Here is a 26,720-nt window from a genome sequence, read left to right on the forward strand (position 1 = left end):
CGTCCATATTTTTTACAGTCATTGGGGTGAATGCTTACTGGAGACGTGAATCGTTTCAAATGATTCAGTTCGATTTGGTGAACTTGTTCAACCGGTTCACTTAAAAGATCCGGTTACAAAGATTCGTTCGCGATTGCGCTACAGAAATGAAACCCATTATTGGGCACAAATGTGTTAAAGTAATAGTTTTAAGTCTCTGTATTTAATGCTATCACCGTGCTGCTGTCATGTCCACTTGTTTTTGTTGCGGGAGCAACAGAGAAGATGACTCGAGGAGAACCGGCTCGATCTGCCCAATGGCCCGAAAGGGTCAAACACAAACACTTGCAGCGCGGATTATATTTACTTCTAAAATGCTTACAGTAAGATTATTTATTAAATACATTTACGAATACGAAAATGAAGAAGGTTTTTGCTATAATTCTAGTTAGTTTCAGTTAGTTATGTATGTACACAATACAGTTTCAGTTAGTTTTAGTTTTTGTATGTACACAATTACAGTTTCAGTTCTAGTTTTTGAAAAAACTCACGTTTTTATTTTTATTTCAGTTAACGACAATTATTTCACATTTTAGTTTTCAATTTTTCGTTAGTTTTCGTTAACTATAATAACCTTGGTATGTGGTGTGGCTTTGCTTCACTTAATTTTTAAACGTGTTCATATGTCTGAAATATCCAGAAGCAGCAATACTGTTCTGTCTTGTCGCATGAGATCCTCGCTTTTTTAAAGAAAAATATATATATATATATATATATATATATATATATATATATATATATATATATATATATATATATATATATATATATATACATATTACATTCCAATTACACAATTTCTACATTCTGATTGCTTGCCGCCGAACCGCGTCATTGCTCATTACCATAAAGTTGACTTGATTTCAACCAAGTGTGCCGCAAGCCTGCGTTTGAGTGAAGAGCTGCGTCCCAAATGGCACACTATACACTATGCACTCATGCACTATGTACTTATGCACTTACACACTCAACAGGATAGTACATGTATGTAGTGTTGTCCCAAATGGCACACTAATGTTTTTTTTTACTAAACGGAAATTCAAACCGTTTCCCTGATGACGTTTGACGGTGGCCAAATCAGTGAAATAAACGACCGAATTATTAAATAATACCTATCGTGAGTATTGCCGCATTCACCATCGGGAGGCGATATAATCACTCTCGTAGGAGAATTTTGCTTTCTCCATCCAAAATAAATAAAGTTATCCAACATGTGCGTCCGATAGCTCCGCCCCTTCCGCTACGTAAGCAAACCTGCGGTCGTTGAGTGCGTGAAGTGTCCATCATTCCACACTTCATTTTAGCGGCTGAATGAGTGCATCATCCGGGTAATTAAAGTGCACTTATTATTTTAAGAGTTTTCAGTGTGAACACACTACTTACACTATTTATACTACAAAATGGCGTAGAATAGTGCATAAGTATGCGATTTGGGACGCAGCTAAGGTCTCGGCCGTTAGATCGCCCCCTGGGGGCTGGCTTAAAGCCCCCAAGCTTGAAGTCATAAAGCCCGCCTCCTCCGTGTTAATGAAGGAGACTTGAGCCCAAATAAAAAAAATTATTACACTTGCAATAAAATGTCCCGAAAGATGGTTCTGGTCGATTAAGGCACTGGTTATTGTGCTGAAATAGGTGCAGATCTTCACTTTTGCAAAGAGTTTGTTTTTAGCAGTAATTTAATGCTGGGCGTGTCATCGTGATTGACAGCTGTGATTGACAGTTTCTCAAAGCAGCGCATCTGAGCTTCGGCAGGAGACTGAAGTGATATTATTCGATTTCTGTGTTATTTTACCATGCCAAAATGAGTTCAGCAGTAAACTATAGTTTCTGACATACATGATCCTGGTGGAACACTGTTTATTCGCTAAGTTCAGGGCTTTTTTCGGGCTTTATTAGTTTGCTGATACACGCCTAGCCACCCAGATGGCAAAATACACTCGGACCAGTTCGGCTAGATTCTCGCCTGCCGGAGACCTACCCCTCAGAGCTCAGACTGACTATCTCTGCTGGACCTACTCCGGATGACTGGACTCACTGCCCGATTCCAGCCCGAGTAAATCGAGCCAGATGCGGCGGCCGAGCGAGCCGGCGCTGCCGCATGCGAGCCGGAATCAGCCCGCGACGCCGCGAGTAGGTTATGCGCTGCGGCACGGAGCTGGCGCGATTGAATATATAAACCCCTCATATTTGTTAACGTTATTACATCCATCTGTGTTGATATGACAGCAAACACATGCTGAGAAGTTCGGGGGGCGTGGTTGATTTTACATAAAGCGTTTGGTTGGAAGCTCGACTCCGCTCATTTTCGCGGCTCCTCCTCTGGCTCCATCAGACAGTCCTTCTGCGCATGTCAAGGCTCCAATTTCAGCAGTCTTTTGCGACAGTTTGTGCCCGTCAAGCAGGCGTTTTGCCCTCAAAGCTTTCAATGGGAAAAGGGGCTGTCGCGTCGTCCATATTTTTTACAGTCATTGATTTCAACGCTCCAACCCTCACAGTAATGCAAAAACAGTAATTACACAGCGTATAATTCATATTATTTATCAAACTACCCATTGATGGTATAATATTAATGTTGTAGCGAAATTAGATCAGTTTATGAATATTAATAATCAACAATAACGAGTTTTTATAAAATATTTATATTCCGCCTCACCCTTCTGTCAATTCGGTTATATATATATATATATTCATGATTCTGCCCCCTCGTCCAAGCGGACTCTCAGATTATGAATATTTATTATCAATAATAACAAATTATTATTAATCATTTATATTCTGAATTAACGTATTGTTAATATAACCAGACCTCGCCCGCTTGCTCAAGCGGACTCTGTAATGATCTATTTATTTAGAAAGGGAATTATTACTACTCCTTGTAGATCAATCATTTATAAGTTTTGATTAACTTATTATAGCTTATAACAAGGAATCAATCGTTTCAGTGACTTTTTCTGTGAGGCAAACAATACAATCCAACGTGATTATAAGAATATTTATTGACTAGTCTGACATATAACAAACAAACGCACAAACATAGAACAAACGTATACTGAAGATATATAGGCTATATATGGATCTATAGAACATATAAAAAACAAAAAGAAACAGAAAAGCGAGGAATTAGAGAGTTTAGGTAAAAGAATGGCAAATCTACCTCAGTTCCACACAACTATTCAGGACCACCAAGATTACAAAAAACACATTTTTGATGAGGGGCACAGGCTTAACGCATAACCAAATACCTGGAGTTTTAGGATTTTTCTGTCTCTCTCTTTTTGCGAGTTTCTTCCGATGCGCTCTGGTACGGAGTCCTTTGATGTCCTTTCTTGATGTGTGGAGTTTGCAATGCAGGTCGGAGGATACACGATCGCAACTTTAAACTGAGTTTTACTTTGCTGAAAAAATAAGAAAACATGGGCTCGGACGAGCCATGCAGTTACAGAAATGCGGTTTGCCCCCTCAAAAGGGGGCGCACCTTTTGAAAAGCTTCTTTTGGATCTTCTGCGCAGAGTTGTGCGCGCAGCTGGGTTTCAAACTGTGGTGGCATGTCAACTACTGACTGACCAATGGTCTCCTGGCAAAGTTTGAGCGGGAGATTTTCTTTGTCTCTGGACCGCTAATATGCAAAATAAGGGTCCGCCCGAAAGCATGCGAATAGACATTAACTCAAAGCATTAAATCATTTAAGCTGTATAGATAACGATCACGCGCTACGCATCATGTGTTGTAAAATGGCAGGAGAAACCTAACGGTATTAAACACGACAGTTTTAAGAAATACATCAACATGATTCACATATTCTTAGCTGGTATAGTGTCTTAAAAAGGGCACGAGAGAGAAATTTACATAGAAAAGTCAGAATTGAAATACAGTTTACAAACACACAGTGTTGGGAAGGTTACTTTGAAAATGTAATAGATTACAGATTACAAATTACCCTATTTAAAAAGTAATAAGTTACTGTAATTTTCGATTACTTTATAAAAGTAAAGTAACTAATTACATTTGATTAATTTTTGATTACTTTTAAGTTTTTAATAAACATTTTCAACTAAATAATTTTCAAGCATTTATACAGAGCAGGTGTGAGCTTACAGTAACACTCTGTTTACTGTTAAAATCTCAAAAGCTTTCATCACTTAAATTAAATTAATTAAATTAATTTAAATTTAAAGTAGAGCCACCACAAAACCACACCTTATCACAAAAACATGTTTACTGTCGTTACAAAATCAAAATTTTATTTAGTTGTGCAGGTGATTTATGTGGCATTTGCAATAAAAAAATACACCTAATTTTTGCAATTTTTTTTTAAATCGAAGCCACTTAAATCCAAATCAAATCGCATCTTAGTGGTCAATAAAACTGCCAATGAAACATATGAGTCAGAACTGTTCATTTCAATTATTTACTGTAAATAATATGCTGTACCATACAGGAATAAATTATAGTACATAACAGCAAAAACAAAAAATCCAATAAAACCAGGTGTTACACATTTTAAACAGTATTGATCCGCGATCGGTAAATGTAGCTTGTGTGGACACACTTCTGCTCTACTTCACTAATAAAATAGCTTCACTACTGTGAAAAGCTATTTGATTTTTAGTGACGCTACCGTCACACTACTGAGAAATGTAATTAAACTAGCTACACTGTTAATGTGATAACATTAGTTTGGCCAGAGGAGTCTGCTGGTGCCCTGAAATTCACAAATCGATAACTTTGTGAGTCATAATATATCATGGGAAATGAAAGGGTCTGTTTTTACTTCTGTACACTCACGATAACGACAAAAACCATTTGCTTTTATAAAACAAATAAACGCTAGCTTACATACCTGCAGATGCTTCCTCATGCTTTTCAATGGCAAAGAGGATTAGACATGGTGCGCCCATGGCCATTAATTTGATTTAACAGTAGGACAATAAATATAAAATTTCTTATAAGCAATTTTTTAAAGATTTTTTGAAGGGGGCACAAATAATACAGCTGAATTGTACTTATAAAGATATGTCCCCACAGTTAAAAAATAGTTTTATTGTTCATATTACAGCATGGAGACTACATTATGGTTATTTTCTAAGTTTTTCTCAGGTTCAATGACAAAGCAATTTTTCTGTAAAATTATTTATTGCATTGTTTGTTGTGTTGTTCACAGTCAACAGACAGACTCCTGAAGCCGAATAAATGCAGGAAAAGACGTTTTCCATACTCATAATAACTAACTGGTTTACGTTACACTTGTTAAATTGAGAGATCATATTGTAAATTGGCGAGCCTGTGAGGTTCATCTGCTAAACAGCCACAACTCAGAAAACATAAAAAAAGAAATTGTTCACCCCAAAAAAATTGTCATTATCCCTTCAATAAAGCACAACACCCTTACCTGACACTGTACATCTGACTGACCCTGCTCTGCCTGTTCCTCAATCATTTCTTTCTTCTTTGCCTGTGATTAATATTGTGACATTAGTAGTTTCATAAGCACTCATTCTGAAAGCCAAATTGCCCTAATATGTGAACTTTTTGTACTTGCTGTTTACTGCACTGAAAAATAATCTTATGTCCATTTTCCTTTTCTATGTCATTTTATCATTGAGGTAAAGTTGGTTTTATATTCACACATCTAGTCTCTCATTAATAATATAATCTCAGAAAAGTATTCATAAGAAATTCTAAATAGTAAAATTATATTAGCAGCCAACAACCATCAAAGTACAGCATTGTTCACAGTCAATTAATAGTGCAATTATTATACTGGTTTACCTAAAGGTTCTATAAAGAAGCTGCAATTGATACAGAATACAGCAGCCAGAGATTTAATGAAATTGAAGACTCGAGAACATATCACAGCAGCATTAATAGAATAGATTTTAAGATTATTTTATTAGTTTATAAGGCACTACACAACATGACACCTTCTTACTTTTCTGACTGCTTACCAAAATATAATCCAAACCGTTTGCTACGCTCTTCTAGCGCTCGACTTCTAGAATTTCACTCTGTAAATCTAATGCTATCTGGCGGCACTTCTTTTACTCACTATGCTGCAAAATCTTGGAATTGTCTCCCAAATGAAGTGAAAGAATCCCCCAGAATTTATGATTTTAAAAAGCTTGTTAATACGCACCTTTATAAAATTGCGTATGAATATAACAGTTTGTAAAGTTTATGCAATTTATATAAATTGTGTAGGTTTATGTACATATGCATGTATGGTGTGTGTGCATGTATGTAAAGATTATTGTGTGTGATTGTGTAGATGTATGCATATATGCGTGTACATGTATGCTTTTATCTGAGTATATATTTTGCTTTATTTGTCTATATATTTTTTTTATTTGGTTTATTTTACAATGCCTGTTTGTTGTTTGTGAAATGCTTTGAGTTCCATGTATGTAGGAAAAGTGCTATACAAATAAAATGTATTATTATTATTATTATTAATGTTGTTTTGAAGTCATACTTACATGAGATTTCAGTTTGAATATTAAAAAAACCATGGTAAACAATGTATGGAGCGGTCACTGAATGAATGTGCGAATATAAAACCAACTTTACCTCAATCATTTTATCTAGTCCATGACACTGCAAGGCAAGTTTTATTATACTGTAGCACATTTTATACACAATGCTAATTCAAAGTGCTTTACATAAAGAATGAAAAAGTATCATAAAAATCATCACAACAATAAAAACAAGGACATTTTATATTTTAAATTACTTTAGTCACTTAAGAACGGAATTGAAATTGATTATACAAAAAATACAGTGGGGCTAGTTAGTTAACATTATGCCAAGTCGTCACAAATGAAACAATGCATGATAAACGGCTTTGGCGTATTATTCTGCAGTGCACTAACGTATGCAAAAAGCTAACGTAAACAAGCATACGTTAACTACATGAGTCATTTTAACCGCTAATACAGCAGATTCATGGATATCGGTAATCTGCATTTTTGCCGCAACTAATTTATAAATGATTCTGCATTAACTACATTGAAGAGAATCACTTTATTTAATGTGATTTATACACCATACTTACTCAAATTCAACATTGACCTGTAGCCACACACCTAACTTTTGTGTATGTCTGTCTGTGTGTCTGAGTGTGACAGGCTGTGTGAGCAGTAGGTGAGACGCTCTGCCAGTGGATCAAACCACTATGAGGAAGCGGTGGTGAACTCTTTCTAAATGCTTTTTAAATAATAAATGCGGGGTTTTTTCCTACTAAGACAATTATTTTAGGTATACACATATATTTTTCACAATAGAGAGTGCGTTTTTATATATATTTATATATTTTATTTGGTGAGGAGGACAATGAACATGTTCCCCCCGGGGATTTACGCTTGTGGTTGCGCCGCAAATCAAAAGCATCAGCGCTTGAATAAATGGCCTTAGCAGAAGCCATCATGCAATGTCAAAACAGGCAAAGCAACAGATTAAGATTATTCAACATATTACAGAGTTTTAAAGAAAAATATTAGATGTAACCCCATTTGTAATCTTTAACATTTTCAAAAGTAACTGTAATTTAATTACATATTTTTCTTAGTAACTCTAACTAATTACTGTTACTTTTATTTTGTAATTAAATTACGTAACGGCGTTACATGTAACTAGTTACTCCCCAACACTGCAAACACATTTCTTAGTCCATTTCAGCGTCGGGAGCCTTGTGTGTGTGTGTCCCTGTGTGTCTGTGTGTCTCGGGAGGAAGGGGGACAGGAATGTCTTTTGAAGTTTAGGCAACCATCTCTGGCTTACTTCTAGATAAGTGAGGTGTCACACAGGCACAGGCTTTGTGGCACAAGGAGTCATAAACCCACACAGAGGAGACTCAGGCCCCGTTTACACTAGTGCGTTTTAGTTTTATAACGGCGTTTTAGAATGAAAACGATCCGCGTCCACACTCGCGTTTTACCCAGCGTTTCTGAACTGCTCTCCGTCCACACCAAAACGCTGAAAACGCACATCACGTGACCACACAGACACTCTCGGGCAAGCACTGCAGCCTATCTACCAAGATGAGAGCTGTGCTAGTCGGACTTCTCATCCAGCATCTCCCGCTGGATCTAATCTCACTATATTTATTAAACGGGATATTTCAATCATCTTGTTGTCTTTATCTAATGACATAATCCCTGACTTTGGTCATTGGAATCTATTACTTTTTCTCAGGTAACGTGTTTTGGCTAAGCTCAAAGATAAGTTAATGATTAATGTAACCACGCAGCCTATTCTGTATATTGACTGATCGCTTGCCTTTATTTCCTATAATGTATAAACTTATTGTATGTTATACTTTTATAATGGCCATTATCGATTATTAAAACTGATATTCAGCAGAAGAGAGGGTATGTTTCGTATTTTCACTGAAATTGAAAGGAGGCAGTTGTTATCGGCTCCGTTTTGTTATAAATATCCACACAGTGAAGATGACGCTCATATATGCAGCACGACACCTCAACATTTCTGCTGTCTAAGTTGCTAATATTAAAATGAAAATAGGCAGTTCCTTATATCATGTTTACATTTTGTTGTTGAGAAAGTGAAACAACGTAGCCAGGGTGATGTGAATGAAGTTATAAAGTACACTGTTCCCTTTGAAGATTTACCCGTGTCCTCGGTATAGTCTGTTTTCCATATCAAACTGAGAAGAAGAGACTGCAGCCTTAATCAAACTTGCGATGTCTGAACTTACAAGGAGAGAATGCAGGACTGAACTGTGTGTGTTAGGCTACTTAATATTCAGGAAAAGCCCCAATCAGAGAGGCGAATGTCTGCAGTCCCGCCTCCGTTTTCAGATGTCTCCGTTTTCCATCATCCACACTGAGACGGAGAAGCAGCGTTTCAGAATGAAAACGGCCTCTCCAGGGTTTTCGAAACGCTCCCTTTCGGCGCTCGAGAACTCCGGCGTAGTGTGGACGGTTGGCGTAACCGTAGCAAAACTTATGCGTTTTCAAACTAAAACGCATTAGTGTAAACGGGGCCTAAGACCCCTTTATAAAATCAATACGTAATTTTATCTACGGACTGTATGTTACATTGTCTACCCTTACCCCAACCTCCCAGTAATGCAAAAACTGTAATTGTTGTACAGTGTCACAAAAATGACGCTATATAAATGTGGGGATCCACAGCTGTACCCCTTACTGTGCTTTTAACTCACTCTTTGAGTTGAATCTCTTTGCAGGAGACGAGCCGGAAAAGTTGACGTCCATGCTGACCTTTGACTCGGTTCTGGGAATCTCCTCCAGCGTGAACTGCTCAGGCGCACTCTGGAGTACAGAGAAGATGTATTCAGCAAAAAAACATGTTAAGCATATTTTCACCAAATACACAAACATGTACATACTTTAGTATACAGGGCTGTACTAATGGGCCCACAGTGTGCCAAGAAAATATCCCCCACACCATTTCACCAACACCAGCAGCCTCAACTGCTGATACAAAGCAGGATGGATCAATGTTTTATTGATGTTGATGCTAAATTCTGACCCGACCCATACCTGTCAACCCTCCCGTTTTTTCCAGGATTCTCCCGTATTTTACTGTTCTATCCTGCTATCTTCCCGTAAAGGTATTTCCCCGTATTTTTCCCGTATTTTCAGTCTTTCTCTGAACAGCGAGCCTCCCTGTACGCAACCCATACAGCTGAACCACCAGGGGTCGCCCCTTGCTCTAAAACGTGTGTCTTCTGTGCTTTCGCTAAATATTAAAAATGGCGCCATTTCCTTTTGATTACAGGTGCCGTGATGTCAGCTCACGTGCTCCATAATGATAAACAGATGCTGTTTCCCGAACGGATTCTGTACACGCGATTTGAATCGGAGAGAAAGTTTTGCTTTTGGGTGCGTGTTTAAACAGACATATACATATAATTAATAATAATAACATATAAAGATGTCGATCTTGGTGTTTTTTTCCCCAAACACAACTAGTTTCGTCTTAAATGAGCATAAAGTTAGGAAAGCAGTCAATGTTTTCATTATATTGTTAGATGTGTGCATTTTTTAAGTGACACCTCTTATTTAATGTAATGAAAAAAATCTTAATAAGTGAGAGGTTCATTCGTTGCTCTTTAATCAGAATGTGTAAGTCATACAGTGGAGAAACGACTAATGAGATTGATTGATAGCTTGATTTTATTTCATTATAATAGCTATTCATTTTAATAAGCTGAACTGTTTGCTATTGTATTTGATGCTAATGTATATTTTTATTTTTATTTTGTCAAAAATAAATGTAAAACATATTACTGACCATTTAACTGTTTATTTACAATGAAACAGCTCCAAATGAACATATTTAGCAATTTGTGGATTTTTATCCCTTATTGTGGTGGGCATATCCCTTATTTTTACAGCCCAATGTTGACAGGTATGACCCGACCATCCGAATGTGGCAGCAGAAATGGAGACTCATCAGACCAGGCAACGTTTCTCTAATCTTCTATTGTCCAGTTTTGGTGATCCTGTGTAAATTGTAGCCTCAGTTTCCTGTTCTTAGCTGACAGGAGTGGCACCCGGTGTGGTTTTCTGCTGCTGTGGAACATCCGCCTCAAGGTTGGACGTGTTGTGCATTCAGAGTTGCTCTTCTGCAGACCTCGGTTTAACAAGTGCTTATTTAAGTTACTGTTGCCTTTCTATCAGCTGGAACCAGTCTGGCCATTCTCCTCTGACCTCTGGCATCAACAAGGCATTTGCGCCCACAGAACTGCCGCTCGCTGGATATTTCCTCTTGTTCGGACCATTCTCTGTAAACCCCAGAGATGTTTGTGCGTGAAAATCCCAGTAGATCAGCAGTTTCTGAAATACTCAGAGCAGCCCGTCTGGCACCACCAACCATGCCACGTTCAAAGCCATTTAAATCCCCTTTCTTCTCCACTCTGATGCTCGCTTTGAGCTGCAGCAGATTGTCTTGACCATGTCTACATGCCTAAATGCATTGAGTTGCTGCCTTGTGATTATAAATTTACACTAACAAGCAGCTGGACAGGTGTACCTAATAAAGTGGCCGGTGAGTGTATATTGAAAAAACATGTTTGATGTTTATGTTATAAACTTCAAATGTGAAGGTCATGTGACGTGTTTTGTTTTTGCTGTCTTCCGAATTCCCGAAAACCTGTTTTAAGACGATGATGATGATGTATATATGTGTGTGTGTGTGTGTGTGTGTGTGTGTGTGTGTGTGTGTGTGTGTGTGTGTGTGTGTGGTACCTGCAGGAAGCAGCAGATCTGTTTGGTGAGCTCCAGCTGACTGTCCTCTCCCTGATGCAGAGCTCTGCTGATGGCCACGCTCAGCCACTCGCAGACACTTTGAGCGTTTCCCTGATTTCCAACCGCACAGAGTTACAGCTGATCCGGCCATCTATACACACACACAGGAGAGTCAGCAGACAGATTATGAGAAATGACTTCATCTTTCATTCATTCACTCATTTTTCATTCGGCTTAGGCCCCATTTACACTAATGCGTTTTAGTTTGAAAACGGTGTTTTAGATCAAATACAATGTGTCCACACTAGCGTTTCACCTAGCGTTTCTTAACATATCACCATCCACACTATGCCACCAAAAACGTATATCACGTGACCATTCGCGCACTCTCTGCTCCGTTTTCGGCACTCGAAAGCTCTGACATCGTGTGGACGGATGGCGTAACCGTAGCAAAACTTATGCGTTTTTAAACTAAAACGCATTAGTGTAAACGGGGCCTTAGTCTCTTTATTCATCAGGGGTCACCACAGCAGAATGAACCAGCAACTATTCCAGCATATGTTTTACGCAGTGGATGCCCTTCCAGCCACAACCCAGTACTGTGAAACACCCATCACATGCACACTCAAACACTACAGCCAATTTAGTTAATCGATTCCCCTATAGCGCATGAGTTTGGACTGTGAGGGAAACCGGAGCACACAGAGGAAACACACGCCAACACGGGGAGAACATGCAATGCAATTATTATAATAAATTTATATAATAATTTTATTTTATTCATTCATTTTCTTGTCAGCTTACTCCCTTTATTAATCTGGGGTAGCCACAGCGGAATGAACCGCCAACTTATCCAGCACGTTTTTACACAGCGAATGCCCTTCCAGCCACAACCCATCTCTGGGAAACATCCACAAACACTCATTCACACACTTATACACTATGGACAATTTAGCCAACCCAACTCACCTGTACCGCATGTCTTTGGACTGTAGGGGAAACCGGAGCACCCGGAGGAAACCCATGCGAACGCAGGGAGAACAAGCAAACTCCACACAGACACGCCAACTGAGCCGAGGATCAAACCAGCAACCTTCTTGCTGTGAGTAGATAGCACTACCTACTGCGCCTTGTACTATCATAACTTTTAAAACCAACAGTATTTGTTAATATTATTTACTATTTCATGGACCTGAGCTAATGTGGACTAAAAACAAAATAACTCCTTCTAAAATGATTAATAAATAATTTTACAATATTTTGTATGTGAAGCATATCATGCAAACAAAGATACATAAATACAGTACAAAAAGTCCTTACTGTTAATGCTGCATACAGTTGAAGTCAGAATTATTACCCCCTGAATTATTAGCCCCCTGTTTATTTTTCCCCTAATTTCTGTTTAACGGAGAAAAATATCTTAACACATTTATGAACATACTAGTTTTAATAAATTATTTCTATTACCTGATTTATTTTATCTTTGCTGTGATGACAGTAAATAATAATTGAATAGCTATTTATCAAGACACTAGTATTCAGCTTAAAGTGACATAGTTAAAGGCTTAACTAGGTTAATTAGGTTAACTAGGCAGCTTAGGGTAAATAGTCAAGTTATTGTATTACAAGGATTTGTTCTGTAGACTATCAAAAAAATAGCTTAAAGGGGATAATAATATTGACCTTAAAATGGGTTTAAGAAAATTAAAAACGGCTTTTATTCTAGCCTAAATAAAACCAGAAGAAAAAATATATTATCAGACATACTTTGAAAATTTCCTTGCTCTGTTCAACATCATTTGTGAAATATTTAAAAAATTAAAACAAAATAAAAAGGGGGGCAAAATAATTCTGACTTTAACTGTGAATAATGTTAAGAAATAGGATTTAACAAATTAGAATTATGCATTAGAATTATACATTGTACATTAAAAGTAACCTCAAAAACATTCTAATCCATGTCAAGTGAACAAACTAATGTGAACTAATGGGAGCTTATTGTAGAGTGCTTAAAAACACAAATGCTTCAACAACTTGTTGTATTCAAGGAAACTTACGACAAATATTTAAATAATGCTTCAATTTCAAATAAAAGAAAACTTTTTCCCTCAAACATGACATTTAGCATCTTAATAAACACTAATATACAGTGTAAAACAAAAGAATTGTTCTTTGCTATTTAATGATAGTTAATGCATTAACTAATGGGACCTTATAGTGAAGAGCTAAAATATGCTTAAACACTTTTAAAAAAGCTTAATTTCCAAATATGTGTATTTACATCATTTTTGCTCATTAGTAAATATTAATAAATTCTTAAAAAGTATTTTAAAATCTTGTCACTTTATTCTTATAAATCTTCTAACATTGCTGTTATGCATGTAAAATAGTGCTCAACATATTGGTATGACATCACCTGGCAAAGGCGGAGTCAACAGCTGATTGGACAGGAGCTGCAGATATTCAAGTGTGATGTCACGCACTGCAGGGATGTGGAAGAGGTGTGTGAATGTGTGAGGACTCTTGGGGGCAAAGATGTTGAGAAGGGCCATACGGCAGTACAGACGTGCCAGAGCACTTTCACAGCGCAGCAGCTCCCTGAAACACACACACACACACACACACACACACACTAAGTGAAGTTGCATAAACTAATTTCGAGAGGAGCATGTGATATGATTGATCGCGGCTGGTCTCTCTGTAATCATTGGTAAGGCAATCGGATTATTTCAAACTCACTTTAAATACTAAATACACTTGTCCTTTTATGCAGTTTCCACAATTTTCATTGCACACTCATTTATTTTGCTCTCTGTTCTGCCGTCATTTATTGCACATCTAGAATCTTTGCTTGCGGGTTGAAATGTTTTGCTTGTGAGTTTGAAAGTTTTGAACCCATGTACACTGAGGTTAATTTTGTGTCTTTATTATTCAAACAAGCATGAAGTTTTTGACCATAATTAGGTACAATGCAATTAAAAAATAAAAGATTTCAAATAATAAAAAAATATTAAAATAAATAATTCACACTGCAAAAAATTAACTATTGCCATTTTATGCAGTTACCACCAAATTAATTCATTGTGTGCTCATTAGTTCTGCTTTTGCTAAAATCTTTGCTTGCGAGTTGAAAAGTTTTACGAGTTAAAAACTGCAGCTCAGTGGGCGGGATCTTCTAAAAAACCTTATTATATTGGTCAATCTTGATTGTGGTCACAGGTTGGCCATTACGTTTTCTCGCGATTGGACCGGAGTCACCGGCAGTGTTGCCAACTTAGCGACTTTGTCACCAAAATATTTTATTATCATTGACATAAGTTTTTTAATTAAACCTGTTTTTTATTTGAAATCTTTTATTTTTTAATTACTACGTAATAAATTTTTCTTTAAAACTAAATATTTTTGATTGAACTAAAAAAAGAAACAAATCTATTTCCATAACTAAGCCGAAGGAAAATGAATAAATAAATAATGCAATAGTAAATGATGAACAATGATTAATAAATACTTTACAAGACTATTCATCCTTGGTCGACATTACTAAATACATTAAAAAGTGGACCATTATTCTAAAGTGTTACCGGATTAACAATAATTAAGATTATATTTGAACGCCTGTTATTTGAATACTGACCTTTGGCCTTGCACAGAAGCGTGGCGATGCTGTTCTGGTAGGTCTGTGTGAGTCTCAGCTCCACTAAAGGCAGAAAGAAGTTCTCAAGTTTGCTGTTTAGAGACTGTAGCAGAGCAAAGCGCAGACGCAAACTCTCCACTGGGACACCTGTGGGGACACGATCACATTCACTGCACATCCATCTTTTTTTTCTTTTTTAAATGTTTCCCTAATTATGTTTATCAGATTCAGGAATTTTTTATTTTTTTATATATTTTTTTCAATTATATTTTTTCTTCTGGAGAAAGTCTGATTTGTTTTGTTTTGGCTAGAATAAAAGCATTTTAAGGTCAATATTATTAGCCCCCTTAAGCTATATTTGGTTTGGATTGTGAACAGACCACTGTTATACAATGAGTTGCAAAATTATAACTTAAACCTAATTACCCTAGTTAAGCCTTTGAACGTCACTTTAAGCTGATTACTAGAGTCTTGAATATCTAGTCTAATCTTATGTGCTGTCATCATGGCAAAGAGAAAAGAAATATGTTATTAGAAATGAGTTATTAAAACTATTATGATTAGAAATGTGTTGGAATAATCTTCTCTCTGTTAAACAGAAATTGCAGGAATAATATACAGGGGGGTTAATAACTCTGACTTCAGCTGTATAAAATAATAATAATAATAATAATAATAATAATAATAGACAGCCCTTGAGAGGCTTTTGCATCTGAACTCTTCATCTGTGAACAAGATAACACAGAGATGGACTTGCTTAACAGACACGCAACCTCAGGATCGGCGCCATTTTTGCTGGCGACCAGGTAAACCTCATGTGGATGCAGACGGGCAGGAGTGATGGCCAGGTGACGGCTGAGACGGTTCACAAACTGCACCAATGCAAAGTCCATCTCAAAGCTCCATTTTCTACTAAAAAAACTAAAAAAAAAAAGCTAAAAAAGCTGATTATGGCATAATTGGTATCAACACTCTCAGGACCACTAGGAAATACATTAAGACCTGATGATACTTTTTTTAGTTAATTAAGTTATATAATTAGTTATTTTTATTTATTATTAGAATTGAATTTATTGAATTTGATTTTATTTGACAGATTTTAGACAAGCTGTACAAAAGTACAAGAATCCCATACATTCTGAAATAAAAACTGTCGAGGATAAAAACCCAATAAAGCCCTGGACTTGTTTCCATTGCATTCCTCACAGTTTAATAAAACAAAGTATGGCTTTAAAATAAAGATGATGCATAAAACAAACAGGACCTCCACCTTTTTTAACAGGAACAAAATAATTCACAAATACAATTATTCCTTCATTCATTCATTATTCTTTTCGGGTTAGTCCCTCTATTAATCAGAGGTTGCCACAGTGGAATGAACCGTCAACTTATCCAGCATATGTTTTATGCCGTGGATGGCCTTCCAGCTGCAACCCTATTCACAATCAAGTAACATATCAAATAAAACATCCTCGTCCACTGTGCAAACTAATTATTCTCATCAAACAATCATCTTTTCATAGCTTTTCTGAACCTCCTTAAGTCTTTTATTTCCTTGACCGATTTTGGTAATTTGTTCCACATGATTGCACTTGTATATAAAAACGTATTTTTCCCCACTACACTTCTAAATTTAAATAAACAAATATTAAAATCTAAACCCCTAGTACTGTATGAATGCTGTTGCCTCACCATTTGAAAACAGTTCACCAAATAACTAGGAACCACATTATTAAACATTTTACGTACCATTCTCAGTTTTAAAAACATTAGTGCTGTCAATCGATAAAAAAATTAACTATAATCACACTTTTTGTTTTGCAATTAATCACACAAACATATTGTCTTCTTTTAAGAAATAATATGCCAAAATGAAGTGAGTGTTTAATCTTGTTTTTCGATTTGTGATAAGGTTATTTTGCTTACCCCATTGGCAGATTATTTTGCTTGATTTGAGGAAAAACTCACTTCATTTCGGCATATTATTTCTTAAAACAAGACAATATCTTTTGCTTGTCTAGAAAATGCTTCTTGATTTAAGAACTTTTAGATATTTGGACTAGAAACAAGACAAAAAGTAAGAAAAGCATTTTTTGCAGTGAAGACCAAAGACTAATTCTTACAGGGACTTTGGTCACACCATCTCTATACATTTAAACAAGGGATACGGACGGTGACATTGGATGTTTAGGCATTTGTTCTTGTTTCGAGGAAACACACGCACGCACACACAGAAACAGATAAACAGACAGACAGACACACACACACAAACATGTTTGTTTTTGTGAAAAGCGGGGACATTACATAGGTTTCCATTCATTTTATACTGTCCAAACCGTATATTGTATTGCCCTCACCCCACCCCACCCCTAAACCCAACCATCACAGGAGACAGTGTGCAGCTTTACTCTCTGATTAAACTCATTCTGTGGGATTTATAAGCATTTTGAGACATGAGGACATCACCAATGTCCTCATATTTCACCTCCTTTTTGTAATACCTGTGTTATATCATTATACAGATTTGTTTCCTGATATGTCACAAAAACACACACACACACGCACACACATGACACACGCAGGACAGAACAGCCGGAGTGACTCCCTTCAGATTCAACACACATGATCTCGTTCATCAAATTTGCTTTAACTAAGCGTTCTACAGTATGGCTATATTTCACAAGGATTCTGACAGAGCAACGTGAAGCAGACGCTTTACAAAAGTTGTGTTTAAAGGGGAAACACGACAGAATGCACTGTATTTGACAGCTCGCGACATCATCTGAGTACATTTACACGGACACCATTACTCCGCTTTTAATATGATTAAGATAATACTCTTATTAAGAGACGACCATGTAAACAGCATTTTGATTGTAATTTTCCCTTCATATTTTGTGAGCAGCTACTATACCAAAATGAGGTGGCATAATTAAAATGGGGTTGAATCAAAGCTCCTGCCAATAATTTTAAAGAATGAACATCTTTTGAACAATGAAGACTTTTGTATGTAGAGCTGCCTCCAAAACCTTCTGAGTAGTGATGAGATGACAATGTCTTCAAAAAACACAGCAAATTTCATGACAGCATTGACCTAAAATGAATGGTATGGCCTGTTGCCAATTAAAGAAAAGCAAAAACTGAGCCGAGTAGTAAAAATTGCCAGTGTAATTTTAGGTAAAACACAAAGACAACCAAATGAAATGTACTTAGTGAAGTTTATTCATAAACTAATTTCGAGAGGATCACATGCTTATGATTTATCACGGCCAGTCTCGCATTTGCTAATCACTAATCTTCCAATCATATGAGCCCTAAGCTATTATAAATAGCCTCAGTTTTCAGTTCACTTTATCTTCGTTTGGAAGAAACCCCCCTCCTCCCCTATTCTCCTCCTTTACCTGTGATTGGGCGGCACGGCGGTCCAGTGGTTAGCACTGCGAGCCACACAGCAAGAATACTGCCGGCCCTAGTTCCATAGGACCGGTGGGTGTTTCTGTGAGGAGTTTGTATGTCCTCCCCGTGTCCGCGTGGGTTTTCCCCGGGTTCTCCGGTTTCCTCCCACCATCCAAAGACATTCAACATACATAACAATCAAGCTTGTCTAATCCCTTACGTTCCCTTAGCTACAGCGGCAGGGGGGTTCTGAGATCCACCAAGCTCGGGCTCCCCTCTTGCTCTGCCAACGGAAGGAAGCCCCGGGCTCGAGGAGCCCTTGAGCTCGGGGCTCTCTCCCGGGACAGCATGCCAAATAAGCACATTCAAAATAAATGCAAGGATGTGAGTGCGGTGCTAGGACTAGGAGAAAACAGGGCAGGGATCAGGCAGGAAAACAGGGTCTAGTGGTAACTCCACACAGAAAATGTCGCCCATATATAGGCATGATAATGAGCCTCAGCTGGCGAGCTAATCAAACTAGCTGAGTGCCGTCATAACACATGACCAAAACAAATACACGTGGACAACAAAAACAAAACCAACCCACATGATCAAACAGACACTCCGGAAGAGCGCACAAACCTGCAACCGTGACATAGACTGCCCCAAGTAAAGAAAACTGTGTATCAAATGTCCTTTGTGCCGACTGCCATTAAAATTTCATTAATAATTAAGTTTTTAATGTGGTTTATGTGATGATATTGAATGTATTTGTGTTGCCTGTTTTTCTGTGATATATGAGATGTGAGCGCTAATGTGGTGAAGCCAAAGATCATTTTAAAACCTGCAAACCTGTCAAAGTGCAGGTCATATCCACAGGCCAGGGTAGCCCGCCAAACACTGCGGATGTCCTGCTTGGCTCTGTCTAGAGTAAACTTGTGGAAAACTTCCAGCGTCAAAAACTTCTCTTCTGGCACTGTTGAGAAACATCGAGATAAAAGCAGATCATTCACACATTTGATCGAGCGCCTGCTTGAAGTTTTCGTAGGATGTGCGCACACCGACCCTATTTTCAATCACTTACTTTTAGACTCTTACTAAGGAATATACAACTAAATACAAAATCATTTGCCTATCTGTGAAATCGTTTTTCAAAATCAACTCTTATACATAATTCTTTAATAATTCTATAAAGACGGTGGATAATATTTCCTTAGCTATATCTCTAGATGGTAGTATTCAGCTTAAAGCAACATTTAAAGGCTTAACTAGGTTAATTAGGTCAATTAGACAAGTCGTTGTATAACTTGAACTTAAAATTCTGTAGCCAATCAAAGAGCAAGCCGGCAGCTCTCACATTGTCGCCCACTGAAGCTAAGCAGGGCTGTGCTTGGTCAGTACCTGGATGGGAGACCACATAGAAAAGCTAGGTTGCTGCTGGAAGTAATGTTAGTTTCTAAATGAGGTCCCGACTCTCTGTGGTTCTTAAAAATCCCAGGGGATTTAAAAAAATGTTTGGGTTTCACCCTGACATCCTGGCCAAATTTGGCCTCCTAACCATCCCCATATTATAATTGGCTTAATCTTAATATTAATCTGTCTCCTCTCCACCAATCAGCTGATGCGCAATATGGCTGCCGTAAAATGCTATATAAATGAAAGGAAGTAAAATATATATTTATTATAGGGGGGCTAATATTATTGACCTATTTCCCAGTTAAACTAAGACAAATAAGATTTTATCAAGAGTGTTTTAAGCTATTTCCTAATCACTCATATATTGCCTGATTATAGTGGTATACAGTAACATGCTTTTATGACGAACTACCATATAATGTCAAGTCATTTCCACTTAACATTTTCTTACTATTAACGTGCTGACCCACCTCTCATACATCTTGTTTTAAAGTCCTTCAGAGGGGATCAAGCAATACTGGAGGGGGTCAAACCCTCCCCAAACCCCCTGTAATTTGCACATTGGTTATTCACACACTGCTGCCACACAACTGTTTAAACCACTTATAAAAGTGATTTAGCATAATAGGTCCCCTTTAAGACCGTATCACTTCAGGCCAACAGGTGCCAACAAGTCAATATCTACATCATACAATATACTTCAAATCATTTTCACTGAAACATGCATGTTTAACCACATTTCTTAAACAAATCACATATTTTAAGCCAGCGTTTAAGGGACAGTTCACACAGAAATGAACATTTACTCATCATTCACTCACACACAAGTGGTCTCAAACCTTGAATTTCTTTCATCTGTTGAACACAAAAGAAGATATTTTGAAGAATGTTGTAAAAGAAAAACAGCCAAACTTTATTTTGATGGTCAGTTTGTTGAATTTAAGTTACATTGCATCTACAGTACATGCCAACTAATTTTCATTAGACTGTTGGGTTGGGGTTAGGGTAAGTTGACATGCACTTGCAAAGTTTCTTATAGTCAGTTAAATGTCTGTTGAAGGAGCAGAATCAGCAGATATTAAGCAGACAGTCTACTAATACTCAAAATAAAGATGATCTAACCAACAAAATAAAGTGGTACAGAAAAAACCCACAATAGTAGGAACGAAAAATACTATGGAAGTCAACAGCTGCTTTTTTCCGACATTCTTCAGAATATCTTCCTGTACAGACATTATTAGAACCCACTGTACATTATAATTGAAATCCTGATTTATAATTCTACATTTGATTGTTCTTTGATGCAGTCCTTCTTCTCAAACGGTCTATAAGTTATTGTCTAACACATCAATAGATGTGAAGAAAATCCTATTGTTTACTTCTGTGTCTGGAAGAAAGTGCTATTATGCTTCTCTTGGATGGATATAAATTACAAGGCTGAGCTTTACTGCTGAATGAGACACACACAAGACAGTTTATTCAATTCACATTTATTGCAAGTGTTTGGCCTGCTGGGGAAATCAAGGTCTTTCTGGAGCAGTGATTGGTCACTCTGGGGATGATGAGTGGAGATCGTGAGGCAGGCCTTCTCGTCTGGAAGCAAACAGAGTCAAGAAAATCAGTGTCGATGTCTAAATGAAGCTGAATTTGAGTATGAATTAACATGACCTCTGACCCACAGAGAATTCTATATATACATATGTGTGTGTGACATACAGCATGTTCCAGAAGTGTTACTAAGCTCAGTCAGATGTCATGTCACTTAAATGAGATGAAATTACCTTTTAGAAAGTGTCCACACTAGCTCCTGCTCCTGAAGTAGGCATAAGCAGCACAGACACCTATGCCGACTCCGACCCAGGCTGCTGGACTGCTCACCGCAGCTTTCACAGCACTTTTCACATTGTTGGAGATCCTTCTTCCCCATGAAGACTCGCTGTTCGCTCTCTCCTCTGTTTCATCAGCGGCCTCTCTCTCTGTTTCTTCACTGGTCTTTCTCTCCTCTGTTTCTCCAGCGGCCTCTCTCTCTGTTTCTTCACTGGTCTTTCTCTCCTCTGTATCTCCAGCGGCCTCTCTCTCTGTTTCTCCACTGGTTTTTCTCTCCTCTGTATCTCCAGCGGCCTCTCTCTCTATTTCTCCACTGGTCTTTCTCTCCTCTGTTTCTCCAGCTGTCTCTCTCTCCTCTGTTTGTCTTGGAGAGCTGCTGTCATTATCTGAGAGGACCTCAATTGTCTTGTCTGGGCCCCACATGATGATCAGAGGTTTATTCAGTAAATCAGTGAAGTTCAGAGCTTTTTGTGCTCGCACTGCATCACGTCGATGATGGAAAGTCACAAAGGCATAAGCAGGAGAGATGATGTTGTTTCTGCACACTTGCACAGTCGAGATGGACCCCAATGCACCAAATTTTTCAATAAGCTGTTGTTCGGTGACCATTGGGTGCAGATTGCTCACGAGCAGTGTCTTCAGCTCAATAAAGCGGCTCGTGGGGACCACAGGATCTGGTTGCTGGTCCCGTCCTGAATGCTCAAAAGTCACATAAATGTGTCTGCAATTAGTGTCTTCATCAAAAGAAAAATCCAAAGAGTGGATTTGGCTGAACTGTTTCATTGACTCAATCAGTTCTTGTTCGTCCACATCTGGGTCCAAAGTCAGAACAACCGATGACCACTCGTGATGAGGGTTGTCTGAAGACTGATTATAGTAAGTATCCATAGCGAACGAGTCCTTCACAATCACAGATTTGTCAATTCGTACAGTCACTGTGTGATTTACCAAGTCACCGTCCTGAATGTTGGCAAACTGAGATGAGCTGTTCTAACATAGAACTACTATAGAACACATTCTATGACTGTCGTTGCTAAGCAACCATCAGCTGGGAGCGCGTGTGTGCGCACACAAACAGGATTCTAAATTGTTTATAAATGAATCTTAATCTGTTGACTATTAGATAAACTATTTATTACTATTGTTTAATCCTACAGATGATTGTTAATGTGCTGTTAATTATTATTTATTAGAAAAACCACCACTACTATGTCAATTGTTTTTATATGTCCTATTTAATGTAAACAGCACAAATGCTTTGGAGATACATGTAACATTTGTCAAGCCAATAAAATAATCTGAAAACATTGACTTTCTCTGTGTGTGTGTTGGTATTTTTAAAGGTTTAACATATACATCTATTGAAAAATAACCAGTTTCTGTTGGTTTACAGAAGCTTTTAGCAGAAACCTTTGTCTCCTCAGCTGCTTCAGTTTATTTAATGAAGGATTGAGTGCGGAACAGTTTCTTATCTGAAGATATTCGGTCACAGAACTAAACCTACCTGCAAGAGTGATTTATATTTGACTGAACAGAGTTAATAAAATAATATTCACGGGTGTAAAATTCCTAAGTTCACCTCTCACACAATATCCCTTATTAAGCGTCTGTATATACTTAGAAATAAAGTATGTATGTATGTATGTATGTATGTGTATACAGTTGATGTCAGAATTATTAATCCCCCTGTTTATTTCTTTCCCCAGTTTCTGTTTAACGGAGAGAAAATTATTTCAACACATTTCTAATCATAACAGATTTAATAACTCATTTCTGATAAAAGATTTATTTTTTCTTTGCCATGATGACAGTAAATAATATTTGACTAGATATTCTTCAAGACACTTCTATACAGCTAAAGTGACATTTAAAGGCTTAACTAGGTTAATTAGGTTAACTAGGCAAATTAGGGTAATTAGGCAAGTTATTGTATAACGATGGTTTGTTCTGTAGACTATCAAATAAAATAAAGCTTAAAGGGACTAATAATTTTGACCTTAAAATGGTGATTTAAAAAAAGCTGCTTTTATTCTAGCTAAAATAAAACAAATAAGACTTTCTCCAGAAGAAAAAATATTATCAGACATACTGTGAAAAAGTCCTTGCTTTGTTAAACATCGTTTTGGAAAATACTTATAAAAAAGGAAAAAAAATGACTTCAACTGTATGTATGTATAAACAAATACATAAATATATGTATAAGATTGCAGCTTTAAATATTTAATCGGTCACACTTAGCAATAAGATTTAATTAGCCTCTTAAACCCAGTGCTATTTTGGGATTTCCACCTGGTTTTTGCCTACCCAAATTTAAAAGCTTCACACGCAGAGGTGTAAATGCAAAAATTTGGTATCATTTTAAAGAAAACCCTTTGAATTTTCATAAAACACTATAGAAAGTGTTCAAAATAACTGTTATCTGTGTTACACTGGAGCGTTTTAAAGCCGTGATTCATCAGCGGATTGCTCATATGTCAGCTTATAGTCAAATCAGCTGATGGATGTGACTTTAAACACAGTGTTCATGAATATGTGTGGTTACACTCAGTAAACAGCAGTGAGTTTGGTAAACTGATGACCTTCACGGTAAATTGCAGTCATTTCTGTTGAGCATGTGAACACAAACATACGTTCTGAAAACATAGTCCCGTGGACGTTTCTGGAGACTGCGAATTATGTAGCCGGAGGTACGTATGGTATGGCTGCATTAAATTTTTTTTTAAACAAACGCTAACTGTGGAGGGCTTTCCCACCGCAACCAGTTTGTCCAGTTAGCTCGTCGTGTACGTCAACGGACTTGAGACACCAGAGAGGAGTTAACCAGGATGACGATGATGACGAGATTCGAGTCCAGGGAAAAGCGGTTCCAGAAATCAGGTAAAACAAAAACAGAAACAAAAAAATAAAATGAATGAGTGAATAACAGGGTGAGAATGTGGTAAAATCCAAAAACATGGTAAAAATCAGACGAGGGCTTTTCTTTTTCTGGACGGCTTTTGAAAATCATTGGTTGGGTTTAGGGAAGTAAGTGAGTGGGCGGTTCAATCGATAAAATTGGTTGGATTTAGGGAAGGAGGAGGGTGGGTCAGTCAATTGGTCAGCTGGCCAGTTAGAAATTCAGTCAGACAGACAGTCAGGTCGGTCAACAGTGGCCTCCGGTGGGTTTACGCGTGGACAGCGGGCGCAAACGGCACTAGCGGGAGAACTTACTCAAGAAATTTGAGATCTGAAAAAGCGTACACAGCAGCCTCTTGTGGATTCGCGAAAACAAAAAGGGCAAAAATAGTTACCTCCTGGGACGTATTTCGCGGTCTCCAGAAATGTCCATGGGACTACGCTTTCAGAATGAGCCTGTTTTTTTTTTTAAACTTCAGTATCGATTGGTACCGAATTCCAGTATCGTGACATTATAAAAGCACATTTAAGACCCTTAAAGACTTAATGAAAAGGAAAACAAACTGTAGAAATAAACAAAACAGCAATGTGTTAAATGCAACATATAATGTCTAGGGCAGGGGTGTCCAGGATTCAGTTTATACACCCCTGGTTGTATAAACTCAGAGCAAATTAAATAAGCATATCTCACCTAGCAGCTCCACGACCTGAATGAGCACAGAAGTGGGCACCGTGTCCAGCTCATCCTCAGAGGGCTCTATGGTTTCTCCTACACTGTAGGTTAGCAGCTGTTCAGCGAAGACCATCGCCAATGAAAACTCAAGAAGCAACGAGTGCAACACCAGCACTGCTCCAGGAGGGGTCTCTTTGCAGGAGACGAGCCGGAAAAGTTGACGTCCATGCTGACCTTTGACTCGGTCATGGGAATCTCCTCCAGCGTGAACTGCTCAGGCGCACTCTGGAGTACAGAGAAGATGTATTCAGCAAAAAAACATGTTAAGCATATTTTCACCAAATACACAAACATGTACATACTTTAGTATACAGGGCTGTACTAATGGGCCCACAGTGTGCCAAGAAAATATCCCCCACACCATTTAAACAACATCAGCAGCCTCAACTGCTGATACAAGGCAGGATGGATCAATGTTTTATTGATGTTGATGCTAAATTCTGACCCGACCCATACCTGTCAACCCTCCCGTTTTTTCCAGGATTCTCCCGTATTTTACTGTTCTATCCTGCTATCTTCCCGTAAAGGTATTTCCCCGTATTTTTCCCGTATTTTCAGTCTTTCTCTGAACAATGAGCCTCCCTGTACGCAACCCATACAGCCGAACCACCAGGGGTCGCCCCTTGCTCTAAAACGTGTGTCTTCTGTGCTTTCGCTAAATATTAAAAATGGCGTGATTCCATTTCCTTTTGTTTACAGGTGCCGTGACGTCAGCTGACGTGCTCCATAATGATAAACAGATGCTGTTTCCCAAACGGATTATGTACACGCGATTTGAATCGGAGAGAAAGTTTTGCTTTTGGGTGCGTGTTTAAACAGACATATACATATAATTAATAATAATAACATATAAAGATGTCGATCTTGGTGTTTTTTTCCCCAAACACAACTAGTTTTGTCTTAAATGAGCATAAACAGTTAGGAAAGCAGTCAATGTTTTCATTATATTGTTAGATGTGTGCATTTTTGAAGTGACACCTCTTATTTAATGTAATGAAAAAATCTTAATAAGTGAGAGGTTCATTCGTTGCTCTTTAATCAGAATGTGTAAGTCATACAGTGGAGAAACGACTAATGAGATTGATTGATAGCTTGATTCTATTTCATTATAATAGCTATTCATTTTAATAAGCTGAACTGTTTGCTATTGTATTTGATGCTAATGTATATTTTTATTTTTATTTTGTTAAAAATAAATTTAAAACATATTACTGACCATTTAACTGTTTATTTACAATGAAACAGCTCCAAATGAACATATTTAGCAATTTGTGGATTTTTATCCCTTATTGTGGTGGGCATATCCCTTATTTTTACAGCCCAATGTTGACAGGTATGACCCGACTATCCGAATGTGGCAGCAGAAATGGAGACTCATCAGACCAGGCAACGTTTCTCTAATTTCTATTGTCCAGTTTTGGTGATCCTGTGTGAATTGTAGCCTCAGTTTCCTGTTCTTAGCTGACAGGAGTGGCACCCGGTGTGGTTTTCTGCTGCTGTAGAACATCCGCCTCAAGGTTGGACGTGTTGTGCATTCAGAGTTGCTCTTCTGCAGACCTCGGTTTAACAA

At 37.7% G+C, this 26,720-nt stretch overlaps 3 protein-coding genes and 1 long non-coding RNA gene across 6 annotated transcripts in view; 1 reads left to right on the top strand and 3 right to left on the bottom strand.

Annotated features, from left to right (window-relative positions):
• timd4 (T cell immunoglobulin and mucin domain containing 4) overlaps nucleotides 1–26,720 on the bottom strand; it is a 1,098,921-nt gene that overhangs the window by 318,984 nt on the left and 753,217 nt on the right. The window lies entirely within an intron of this gene.
• Nucleotides 112–11,128, top strand: LOC148679515 (uncharacterized). Its single transcript, XR_015945640.1, has 3 exons — nucleotides 112–362; nucleotides 9,242–10,613; nucleotides 10,701–11,128. It is a non-coding gene; the product is annotated as an uncharacterized LOC148679515 (long non-coding RNA).
• Nucleotides 3,018–25,230, bottom strand: LOC148679516 (uncharacterized). The gene is made up of 7 exons (XM_088651620.1): nucleotides 25,109–25,230; nucleotides 14,902–15,048; nucleotides 13,684–13,865; nucleotides 11,268–11,418; nucleotides 9,039–9,326; nucleotides 7,692–7,884; nucleotides 3,018–3,940 (listed from the first exon to the last, which is right to left on the bottom strand). Exons 1-3 carry the CDS (start codon nucleotides 25,221–25,223, stop codon nucleotides 13,699–13,701), a joined length of 429 nt encoding a protein of 142 aa, XP_088507746.1. The 5' UTR covers nucleotides 25,224–25,230; the 3' UTR covers nucleotides 3,018–3,940; nucleotides 7,692–7,884; nucleotides 9,039–9,326; nucleotides 11,268–11,418; nucleotides 13,684–13,698.
• On the bottom strand, nucleotides 21,170–24,406 carry LOC147838877 (uncharacterized). Of its 3 annotated transcripts, none has more exons than XR_015520410.1 (3): nucleotides 21,786–23,256; nucleotides 21,477–21,733; nucleotides 21,170–21,288 (listed from the first exon to the last, which is right to left on the bottom strand). XR_015520410.1 is itself a non-coding variant. In XM_087301628.1 (3 exons), the coding sequence occupies exons 1-2, from the start codon at nucleotides 22,408–22,410 to the stop codon at nucleotides 21,496–21,498; spliced, it is 813 nt and encodes a 270-aa protein (XP_087157754.1). In that variant the 5' UTR covers nucleotides 22,411–23,256; the 3' UTR covers nucleotides 21,170–21,288; nucleotides 21,477–21,495. The 3 variants fall into 3 exon arrangements, 2 of the variants coding, with proteins under 2 accessions (XP_087157754.1, XP_087157753.1); XM_087301628.1 differs by having other exon boundaries at nucleotides 21,477–21,663; nucleotides 21,766–23,256; XM_087301627.1 differs by having other exon boundaries at nucleotides 21,477–24,406.

Source organism: Danio rerio, chromosome 21 (genome assembly GCF_052040795.2).
Source record: "Danio rerio strain M-AB ecotype USA chromosome 21, GRCz13ab, whole genome shotgun sequence".
NCBI lineage: Eukaryota > Metazoa > Chordata > Actinopteri > Cypriniformes > Danionidae > Danio > Danio rerio.

Excerpts from the sequence above, each read along its gene's own strand:
- LOC148679516 (XM_088651620.1), bottom strand. The coding sequence starts at position 25,223 with ATGGTCTTCGCTGAACAGCTGCTAACCTACAGTGTAGGAGAAACCATA. Across the intron at positions 15,049-25,108 it reads TCAGGTCGTGGAGCTGCTAG|GTGTCCCAGTGGAGAGTTTG; the intron begins GTGAGATATGCT and ends GTGTCCCCACAG. Across the intron at positions 13,866-14,901 it reads GCTTCTGTGCAAGGCCAAAG|GGAGCTGCTGCGCTGTGAAA; the intron begins GTCAGTATTCAA and ends TGTGTGTTTCAG.
- LOC147838877 (XM_087301627.1), bottom strand. The coding sequence starts at position 22,410 with ATGGATACTTACTATAATCAGTCTTCAGACAACCCTCATCACGAGTGG.